At 35.9% G+C, this 12,028-nt stretch overlaps 1 protein-coding gene across 1 annotated transcript; it reads left to right on the top strand.

Annotated features, from left to right (window-relative positions):
• The first annotated feature begins 9,834 nt into the window (after positions 1-9,834).
• On the top strand, positions 9,835-11,408 carry LOC127137209 (DEAD-box ATP-dependent RNA helicase 31). The gene is made up of 5 exons (XM_051063692.1): positions 9,835-9,933; positions 10,056-10,151; positions 10,327-10,542; positions 10,758-10,907; positions 11,181-11,408. The coding sequence occupies exons 1-5, from the start codon at positions 9,835-9,837 to the stop codon at positions 11,406-11,408; spliced, it is 789 nt and encodes a 262-aa protein (XP_050919649.1).
• Positions 11,409-12,028: the final 620 nt, after the last annotated feature.

The following is a 12,028-nucleotide window of genomic DNA, read 5'->3' on the forward strand; positions in this document are numbered from 1 at the left end:
CTTAATGGTCATGAATTTACCGATACAGCGACGGAGGATCTCACTTCATTTCCATAATCTTTGAAAGATTGTTGCTGAAATATGGAGTCTGACATCGTGTAGCAACGCCGTATCACCCTCAAACAAGTGGGCAAGTTGAAGTTTCCAATAGAGAAATCAAACAAATTTTAGAGAAAAGCGTTGTAACCTCTAGGAAAGATTGGTCTGTAAAACTTCATGAAGCTCTGTGAGCTTATAGGACATCTTACAAAACCCTGATATGAACAAAACCATTCAAACTAGTTTATGGTAAATCATGACACCTGCCTGTGGAACTAGAGCATAAAGCTTATTGGGCCATTAATACCCTTAACATGAATTACACAGTTGCAGGCGAGAGAAGAATTTTGGATAATCATGAACTAGAAGAACTTAGATTAGATGCCTATGAGAATGCCCACACTTATAAGGAAAGAACCAAACAGTGGCATGACAAACGAATTACAAGGCGATAATTCAATGAGGGTGACACAATCCTTCTCTTTAATTCTCGACTCAAATTATTTCCAGGAAAACTTTGTTCTAGATGGTCTGGCCCATTTGAGGTCATGAGAGTTTTCCAAAGTGGAGCTGTGGAAATAAGAGGTAAAACTAATGAACCATTTGTTGTAAATGGGCAACGACTTAAGCACTACCACAAAATAGGGGATAAGGATTTCTGCACGAGCTACAAATTAGAAGAGCTACCTGCTCTTTCGAAATATTAGCATCGTTCCAAATTGATGTCGAGCTCCCGACATTAAATGAAGCACTACGTGGAAGGCAATCCATGACCTAATTTGCAAGTTTTCTATGCCTTTTGTAACACCCCTTTTTCTATCCTAAAATACTTAACATATAATCAGAGTAAATAAGCACGCATATAAACAAAAGGGCGTCACATCGATATTTTCAAAAACTAAAAGCTTTCAAAGACCAACATCATTCATCATCAATACACAATACACCTGGTCATTTAAAATAACACATTTCAATTATCATGAATATTCAAGAATATGTGTTCGCAGCAGAAAATAATGAATACTCATGCATTTCATCAAATGATCCATGTCCCATACCATGATCATCTCTCAACAATCTCTTCAAAATAAACTAAAACCATAATCAGAATATTTGGCACTATGGCCTCTCAACAGCAATTGCAAATAAGCATGTTCACAAGTAATAACATAATACTTATCCATATAGGATACGAGTTCAATACTACTAATCTACCCAATGTTACATGACCAGAGCATTGACTCATTACCTAGTCTTCAACTAAAATACGGAAACTCTTCGGCTTATCTCGAGCGAGCTACCGTCCACTTACTTCAGCAATACTACTCTAGAGTATCTGCACGATACCCATGTTAAGGTAACATTCAAACAGAAAGGGTGAGAATTCAAATCATTATGAAGAAGTATAATAAGGCACAATGATTAAATCAACAATTAAAGGAATTTATCACACTTCGTATAACCATGTAAATAATATTCATCAACATTTATTTCACATGTTTCAAACATCCATCAAAACCCAAGGAGTACAATATTAAAATCCAATACTATATTCCCAAAAATACACATAACTACAATTATCATATAATCACATATTTTGCCAAGTTATGTATCCAAACATCACCAAATTCAATCACCATATCTCATACACACATAACAATCACATTAATGCAAATATTCAATTATCATATAACTCTAATGTGACTCAATGCAAGACACGTGACTCTATGCATGTGGTACTGCAATGTGAACCCAACGTTTCACCGCTTTCCGATTCAATATCTAGAATCCAAGCCACGCTTCCGATCCGGACAAGATCAAAGCCACTACTACCCATGTTTCCAATTAAGGATCGACGTATACTACATCTACTACGTCTGTTTCCAATTAAGGATCAACGTATGCTACATCTACTACGCCTATTTCCAATTAAGGATCAACGTATGCTACCATGTGAACCCACAGTTTCACCGCTTCCACCATGAAGCCGACCATGCCATGAATGAATGTACAAATACCAACACATATGCAATTAAGATCATCTCTACCATATTAACATTCCACATATCACCATAATTCAACTGTATGAATTATCCACCAATGATACATATACACATTCATAACAATTACACCATTCACATAATATGCAATTAAGATCATCTCTACTATCTTAACATTCCACATATAACCATAATTCAATTCTATGAATTATCCACCAATAGTACATATACACATTCATCACAATCCACTATTCACATATATATGCTAATTATCAAATACACACACCTAGATTTCATTCCAAATTGAATACAACTTTTAAAATCTCGCTTTTTCATTTTTCACAGCAAGTAACCGGTTAACGCTCGGTGGGTAACCGGTTAACATAAAACAGAATTAATTTCCTGCGCATATTTTCAAGCAAGTAACCAGTTAACGCTCGGTGGGTAACCGGTTAACACAAAAATAGAATCAACAGATTTTTAAGCAAGTAACCGGTTAACGCTCGGTGGGTAACCGGTTGACACAAAAACAGAATTCATAGATTTTTAAGCAAGTAACCGGTTAACGCTCGGTGGGTAACCGGTTAATACAAAAACAGAATCCACAGATTTTTTAGCAAGTAACCGGTTAACGCTCGGTGGGTAACCGGTTACCACAAAACAGAATGCAGAATTTTCTGCATTTTTCATCGTTGAAGGACTTTCGGACCTCCAATTTCGATTCCGTAAAAAGCCAAAAATTCAGAAAATTATAACTCATACAATACCCTAAGTATATAACATTAATTTACAGTTTTAACACAATCAAATCACCACATATCGAGAATACTTATCAAAACCTAACAATTCCAAACCATACAAAATTAGGGATTTTAACCTAAACATACTTCTACCCATTGACCCGATCATACTAACCCATAATAATAAGGACTCCCCCCTTACCTCTTCAATTTTCTGGAAACCCTAGCTCCTCTCTTGTTCTTCCCCTCTTCTTCTTACTTTCCTTTTCTCTTTCTCTATTGCCGTCAAATGATCAAATAATCCTAATCCTCACTCTCTTCACCTCTTATATACTAGTATTCTATTTGGGCTTAAAGAATGATACCTCTAATGTGATTAATAGGCCCAATAAGACCTAATATTTAAATATCTCTATTTAATTCAAATAAATCAAACCAACTCAATATACACACCAAGTAAATTAATTCCATTATTCATTATATCTCATATAAACTAAATAATTAATTAACACACCAAATTAATTAATATAATCAATTATTACTAACTAAAAACCAATTAATTAATTAACACTCCAAATAAATAAAATAAAATATAATAATAATAATATAATAATTAAATACTAAAATTGGGTTGTTACACCTTTGGTCCAAACTCCATATCTCCTTCAATTTTTATCCAAATGACAAGCTTCTTTGAGCCAAATGTGCCTTTTGGTATCCTGTTCAACTGTGATTCAAGGTTCAAACATCAATTCATTCATTAAGGACCTGATTTGTGCAAGGTACCAAATTCCCAAAATGGGCCAAAACCTTGCCATGACCCCTAATTTCCACCCTTGTCATTGTTAAGTTTGTGCCAAAGATAATTTGGCCAAAGTTTGGCTCAAATTTCCTGAGGGAATCAAAAGTTATGGCATCATGGACACAAGACCTCAAAATGACCAACCATGCTGCAAAGTGCTTGACCAATTGCCCAGCCTAAAAAAAAGGTCACGACCCCAACTTCACAAACATGTAACTTTCACCTCAAAGCTACTCTTGAATTAATTCTTTTTGCATCTTGTTGTACTCCATGAAGTGATCATTTGGCTCAAAGAAAATCAAAAAAACGCACGAGTGGGGTGGATTTGGCCTAAGCATGAACATGGTGACCTAAACTTTATTTTGTATCGGGACCTATAATGTTGAATCATGCACAAATTAACTTGGGACCACTTCTCATGCGTGCAAACTTATTTCCCATGACCAAACGCATCTGATGACAACATGAAATGACTTGAAAAGCTCCAAAATCACGAGTTTGGCACCAAAATTTCACATGGTTTGGATCTAAAATTTTCCAAGTTAATTAAAACGAATTCATATCCAATTCACACGTATTTAAATCCTAACACATTCCCTATAAATAGAGGAATATTTTGCCTTCATTGGCAAGCTTTGAAATCCAAAGAAACTCTGAAGCCATTGAAGCCCAATACCTCAAATAACCAGTCACTCTCTTTTTCGATTCAAGTCTTTTTGCTTCCATTTCTTTGCGCAGAATCCATCATCGAAATACTCTGAAGCTGTCTGAAGCATTGTCATGGTCTGAAGCCTCTTACGATATTGCTTCTAGATTCACCATTGTTGACTTCTGAAGCTTCAATCAAGAAGGTAGATACGAGTAACCATTTCAAGCAAACAAGTTACCATACTCTTCTCCTTATTCCACTTATCAAAAGCCCTCACCTATTTGGAATTTATTTTTAGTTTTCATCATTTAATTTTACTTTAAATAACTAGGGTTCTTCGAGTTCGTGAGCAAATTCTCTATGCTTATATCAAATCAATTGACTTGATGCAGGGGTACATGAACGATGAGATGTTTTGCAACTGAATCCATGCTTGATTCATGTTAAAAACACGAGTTTATGACTTTGCAAAAATTTTAGCAGAGGTTGAAGACGACCACGCTTACCTCGTGTTTCAAATATTTCGCTCCAAATTTCAAATATCTGACCGATCATGTGTTGGCGCGTGTTTTTTCAAATTGTTTTGTTTGTTGTGATCTGGTGCAATGATTCCCATGGTGAGTGCGTTTTGACTTTGAATCTGGGTCACATGATCAGTTGACTAGACTTTAGTAGTCATATCAATTTTAATTTTAATTTTGTTTTGTTTTTAATTCCTTTTTCTTTCAAAAATCATTTTAAATATCTCCTTTATTATTTTTTAGTCCAACTTTTTCATAATTACATAAAAATATTTTCTATTACATATAATTTTTCCACATTTTGTAAAATCATTTTTGCATTTTATTCATATTTTCTCTTTTTTCATCTGATTTTGTTTTAAGATTTTTATTTTAATCATTTTAAAAGATTTTTTATCCCAACTTTTGAGGTCAAGTCTCTCATATTTTTGTTGACCTCTCACATTTTTCTTGGAATTTTATTTGATGTTTTGACCCCTCTTTAACATTTTCTCTTTTATTTTCTTTTAGAAATCATTTTTCATTCATTTTTATTTTATTTTTCTTGATCACTTGATGTTTTGAATTGAGTTGATTGCTTGGTTGATGACTTATTCCACATATCAAATCATTGGTAGATGGACTTGAGGTTGATTCAACCTTCTTTGATCTAAATTTATTGATAGATGATCATGACTCATCTTCAATACTTTGCATCAATTAAAGGTTAACCCTCGATGCGCCATATCTTAAATCCGTTGATTTTTTGATAGAATGATCCCTATGTGATTGTCTTGATTCTCTTTTTCACTCTTTCCACTTTCATGTCTTCTCTTCTTTTTTATCTTTGTGTAACATGTTGCTTGAGATTAAGTTTATGTTAATTCTCTAACTTGCCTGACACATACATTGTTATTGAGCGACCTCAGATATGTATGACTTCTACGTAAGTCTACTTACGATTGCTTAACATAACACTAAATTGTCCCGACACAATCAATTGACCATTGAATCCTAACATTACTTATTACACTTTACATTATTTCCATTTAATTCAAGTCATTTAATTTACGTCATTTACTTTTATGTCATTTACTTAATGCACTTTAGATTCATGTCCCATTAATTATCATATCACTTCATACTTTATTCACCTTGCCTTATTCATATGTTGCTTCTTATCTTGTTTGATTGATTTTCTTGTTAATCTTAATGAATAAAAACATGATAAAGCAACTTGGACTTAATCTTAAGCCTATGCTTGACTTGGAGTGATGAAGACCTTTTGGACTTTGGACTTTGACTTAGGTTTAGACCCTTTGCTTGACTTGGAGTGACATTGGACCCATGGACCTTGTGGACACTTTAACTTGGTTTACTCATGTTGAACTTTTGAGCTTGTGGTCTTATTCATCTATTTTATGCCTCTTGCATTCATCTTCTTAGGTTTAGAATACTTTTTGCACACATGAATTTCTTTTGGTCTACCTAACAATGAGATATAGGATATTACACTTTATACCTACATGGCTTTTTCTTGGGCTACCTAAAAATGAGACCTTATGCTAGTTTTATACAATCAAGCATCTTTGTTTGTTCATCAATTATATTCCTTTGATTTGGCTGGATCAAATTCACATTTGATCTACTAAATCCCTTCACATGTTACATCTCCCTATTTTTCCTTGTCAAGTGATCATAAGTCCCTAAGTCACTTGATAAGTTTCAACCTTCCAACTAGTTTAAAACCTCAGTGGACTATATATTTCCTTAGCAAGTAACCATCTGACTCATCCCCACAAGCATTTTGGGGAACCTGTTTCAACAACTTGCTTGACATTGACTAGATTTGCATGTTAAGCAATAGAGAATGATGAGAGGGTATCTTCCCTATAGTTGTCTATAATATCTCTGAGTATGGGACGAATGACCCAGTTGCTCAGAGTATTTGTCTCTGTTCATAGACTTTAGTGCAATTCCAGTCAATTCAATAACAAATCTACAAACTAGCCTCTGTGGCCCCTCTTTTCAGATCCATTTAGTTTAAACACATTTACAACTTTCCTTTAGGGTTGACAGCTACATGGTTATTCCCACGTTCCTTTAGGGTTGACACCTTCATGGTTATTCCAACTTTCGTTTAGGGTTGACACCTTCATCGTTGTTCCCACTCTCCTTTAGGGTTGGCACCTTCATGGTTATTCCCACTTTCTTTTAGGGGTGACACCTTCATGGTTATTCCCAAGGTTGACACCTTCATGATTATTCCCCTTTCTTGGTTTAAACACCTTTTCCTTGCCATGTTAGACCTAGTGCTTTGGTAAGATCCTTGTCATGCGAGTCTCTGGCTTTGACAAGTTATTGTTTTCCTTCCTTACCATGTTAGACCCAGTGCTTTGGTAAGACCCTCGTCATGTGAGCCCCTAGCTTTGACGAGTTCCTTATTTTCTTTATTACCATGTTGGACCCAGTTCCGACTTTGACAAGTTCCTTTCCTGTTGGTTTAAACACCATCCCCAATCATCATTTTCTCTGTCTTTGTCCTCCTAACTATGAAGCTTTGTCTTCCTCATTGCACTATGAGGGTACGTAGGCACGAGGATGCGAATCCTTGGAGAGAACTTTCCTTTATTTTCTTTTTCCTCTACGGTTATCCAAACTACGAGGCTTTGACTTTCTCATTGCACCATGAGAATACATAGGCATGAGGGGCCCAATCCTCCTCGACCACCCCTTTTTGACCCTTTGTTTTTTTACAGGTACATGAAGATAACAACACCCATCCAAGAAAGAGAATTCGAAATAGTTTGCATGGAGTACCATGTATGTGAGGGGTGTTAATACCTTCCCCTTGCATAATCGACTTCCTTACCCATTTCTCTATTTCCCCTTGGGTTTTATCGATGTTTTCCTTTCCCTCTTTTGGGATAAATAAAGTTAAGTGGCGACTCTATTGTACCTTCGAGCGTGCGATGCGTTCGATGGGCATATTTCAGCTAGCTTCAGCTGGAGACTCTGTTGCGGAGAACTCTTGCAACCTAGTGTAACACCTCAAAATTTGCCCTCCTCTCTTGGGACTAGCTTAGCATATTGCATTTCATTTTGTAGGACATTAGGCATTACATCTTTGCATATCATGTGAAATAGGCAGGTCATCCTCTTAAGTCTTTCTCAGGAGATAGAGAGGTTGAGAGATGCAAGCCTGAGGGTCTCATAAATTGATCACTAATCATCTGAGGTTTGTGCTTCAATTAGGGTGTCTTGGTTCCTCAAGGAGGTTGAGTATTATCTTGGTTGTGATGGTATCTCATCATCATCATGGTTCATTATTTCTGATCAGATTCCTTGAGATTAGGGTTTTGACCTCTGGTCAACCCTAATCACACTACGCCAAAAACTGGAATAGACAGCGCACCTTAGAGGGCGCTTTATTACAAAAGCGCGCTCTAAAGTGAAGCGAAAAAATAAGGAGCGAACAACTGGAATAGACAGCGCACTTTAGAGGGCGCTTTTGTAATAAAGCGCCCTCTAAGGTGAAGCGAAAAAATAAGAAGGAGATAGAGGGACAACAATACAGGGCACTTTTTAGAAAGCGCCCTCTAAGGTTACCCTTAGAGGGCGCTTTTAAAAAAGCGCTCTATAAGTCCATGTGCATTTCCAGTTTATAAAGCGCTTTTGGAAAGCCTTAGAGAGCGCTTTCATAAGCGCCCTCTTAGGCCCCCTTTAGAGGCTGATTTTTTTCCACAAGCGCCCTCTAAGGTCCCCTTTAGTAAACATTAAAATTATAACATACTGCGCGTTTTGTTATTTCACTCTCTGTTATTTTCGTTCTTTTTCACGTTAGGGTTCTCACTGCTACGATTTTCGCTACTTCTAAGGAGTTCTCCTTCCACCTCTGTTAGATCTACGACGTTTCCTCCTTCTATTAATTCGTTGTTAGCTGTTCGATTTTGACACCATAGGTATTTTTCTAATCTTCATATTACTTGGTTTCTCTTCTGACGTTCACTATTGTTCATTTTTGGTTTCATTTTTCTTGGTTCATACATTTATTGAGTATTCTCAACAATAATTATTGTGTTGCAATGCTAGCAATGGAGACTAGGCATTATGGGTTAAATTTCACCAACTGTTCCATTTGTTTCTCGATGTAGAAAAAGGAGGCAGCAATATCTAAAACACCTTCTACCAATCAAAGGTACACTATGCAGCTTATGAGTGTATTTATTCTAGCATACATAGCGTAGCTAGTAACTTAAGAAGTTTAGATATGAATGTTATTTGATAGAGTAAATTAGAGTCGACTATTCTTCTGTTAGCTTTCAGTTAGACCATTATACAATTCTACATATATATTTTCTAGTCAATGTTTATCTTTTGTAAAAACTATATGATGATATATAACTATGCTACAAATTAGTGCATACCACTAATGCTTAATGCATGGTTCATACATTCTCATGCTATTTAAGTCAGAGATATCTGAAAATGTTGAGAAACTAACTCAATAAACCAAAATTGTTTTGGTTTTGGGTTGTTGTTGGAGACATGAATGCCCTGCACAGAGACTAACTCAATAAAGCGAAATTGTTTTGTCTCATCCCATTTTTGGTTTCTCTTCTGAAATTGTTTTTTGTTTATTCTAATTAGTAATGGATAATACATGGATGTCTTCCAATCGATTGTCGAGAGAGTACGAGAATGGGGTATCAGAATTCGTTAAGTTTGCCGTTGCGCACGCCGAAGACCCCAGTAGAATGATATGTCCTTGCTTGGGTTGTTGTTATGGGAAACGGGTTGACGCAGTTCAGTTGACATCGCATATAATGAGGCATGGAATTGATCGAAGTTATACATGTTGGAATTTGCATGGTGAGAAAAGTAACGAGAATGTTGAACCGGGGGATAGTACGACCTATGCCTCAAACTATAGTGGCGCAGATACATACGATTGTGATCGAGTTGAAGAGATTGCAGAAGCACTTGAAGGAGATCTTAAGGATTGTCTCGAAATGTTTGAGAGGTTGGTAAGTGATGTAGAGAAACCTTTGTATGATGGTTGGTAAACTTATAAGTGTGTCATGCATGTTGGGCTTATTCCCGTATGATTGTGAAGGTGCGCCAAGTCTGCCATATTGCTATGAAAAGGGATTTTGAATATATTAATACAGTTCAGGAGGGTAGTGAGGATACACATTCACAGGTAATTGTTTATAATTTCATGATAGTAATAACTTGTTAGATACTTACATGTGTATATGCATATACAACCATCATATAACATATTTTTTGGATCTTTATTTATGGTGCTTTGGATCATTTCAGGTCCGCCAAATGCATTTAGTTGCACCATTAGACAAGCATTTCCCTTTACTCCATCCTATTCTGAAGGAGCACATTGCAGATGATGTTGACTACAAGGTTTGCTTTCTAATCTGCAACCAACTGTATTTTAATTTTTTCTCTGTCCTTTCACTATGAACTGTTTAGATTAGTATTTTGGATTAGTAAACTGTGATTTGACAACAAAGTTTAACTTTTACAATCATGTTTACATGGATTTGGAGGATATGTAATGTAGCTATTGGTTTATCAGGTTCTTGTTTTCTGCACAACCGCTATGGTCACAAGACTTGTTGCTGATCTCCTTGGGGAGTTGAACTTGAATGTGAGAGAAATCCATTCAAGAAAGCCTCAGAGTTATAGAACCAGAGTTTCTGATGAATTCCGGAGGTCAAAGGGTCTCATCTTGGTTACTTCGGATGTATCTGCACGTGGAGTTGATTATCCAGATGTTACTCTTGTTGTACAGGTATATTTAGATCTCCTTCCTTGTTTCACTTGTGACTATATTACCAGCATGCTCGTGTCCATATGAATTTCTGTCTTGTTTAACGCATACTCGTAAGGACACTCAATACATACATTTGCTAAAAGTGCAAGCCTTTTTTATTATGATTTGCCAAATTATTTAACGCTTTTATTGATTTCAAATTGTCATGTTTCTTCCATTTCTACAATGAACAGATTGGTCTACCGGCTGATAGAGAACAATATATACATCGACTAGGTAGAACGGGGCGAAGAGGAAAAGAAGGGCAGGGCATACTGCTACTAGCTCCTTGGGAAGAGTTCTTTTTAGCTACTGCAAAAGATTTACCTATTGGGAAAGCTCCGGTCCCTTCAGTTGATCCTGACACTAAAAAAAGGTATACTTGGATATACAAGGGAGACAATTATTGATTTTCTTCTAATACTTTAGCTAGTTTTTAGACAAACAAACCAATATGTGGAGCAACGATTACCTACGAGTTTGGCAGGATCGCGGTGTGTCACCATGATTTTGGCAAAAGCTAAATTTTAAAGCTTTAGCAAAATTACAATGCCACCTCGAGTTCATTAAACTCACTGTGATTCCAACGATGCACTTACATTTTAAATTGTTAACAGGTGGAAAGGGCTCTATCCAATGTGGAGATGAAAAATAAAGAAGCAGCATATCAGGCATGGCTTGGTTACTACAACTCTAACAAGAAAGTGGGGAAAGATAAGTATAGGTTAGTGGAGCTTGCAAATGAGTTCAGTCGATGCATGGGGCTTGATAGCCCTCCATCTATTCCTAAGCTTGTCCTTGGCAAGATGGGTCTTAAAAATATCCCTGGTTTACGTTCCAAATAGGTTTCCATTCAATTTCTGATAACAGTCTTGTGAAAGAGAGAAATGTTCTTGAATTGAAATGCCCCCACTTATAGTTTGATTTTAAGACTTGAAACTTCTAAATTTCAACTATCATAGTAATTTTTTCTGTATATTTTGTACTTCTAGATGAATTATCATTTAACAAGTACTGCAGAAACTTCAGTGCCAGATGAATTTGTACTGTAAATCACTGATGCAAACTATCTAAAATAGATATTCAATCATTAGTTTATGATTTAAAACATATACCTCGAATTGTTTTATATTTTGTGTGTTGAAAAATGATAAGAATATATTTTGATGTTTTTGCTTTGGTCATTCCCATTGTGATTTTATAATATTTTGTGTGTTGAAAAATGATAAGAATATACAGTTTTAGGTGTACTGCTTCAATATCCAGGTTGTCTAAAATAAATAAAAAAATATAGCGCTTTTTAAAAAAAGAATTTAAATAACCACCCACTTTAGAGGGCGCTTTCCAGAAAAAGCGTCCTCTAAACCCTTTAAATTTCCACTTTAGAGGGCGCTTTCTAGTAAAAGCGCCCTCTAAACCCTTAAAAGTTTCCATTTTAGAGGGTGCTTTCTTTAAAAAGCGCCCT

The sequence above is a fragment of the Lathyrus oleraceus genome, chromosome 4 (assembly GCF_024323335.1).
Source record: "Lathyrus oleraceus cultivar Zhongwan6 chromosome 4, CAAS_Psat_ZW6_1.0, whole genome shotgun sequence".
NCBI lineage: Eukaryota > Viridiplantae > Streptophyta > Magnoliopsida > Fabales > Fabaceae > Lathyrus > Lathyrus oleraceus.

Bases quoted from the DNA above. Each gene is read 5' to 3' on its own strand.
- LOC127137209 (XM_051063692.1), top strand. From the start codon at position 9,835: ATGATTGTGAAGGTGCGCCAAGTCTGCCATATTGCTATGAAAAGGGAT. The intron at 9,934-10,055 runs GTAATTGTTTAT...GGATCATTTCAG, and splicing joins GTGAGGATACACATTCACAG to GTCCGCCAAATGCATTTAGT. The intron at 10,908-11,180 runs GTCCCTTCAGTT...AATTGTTAACAG, and splicing joins TACCTATTGGGAAAGCTCCG to GTGGAAAGGGCTCTATCCAA.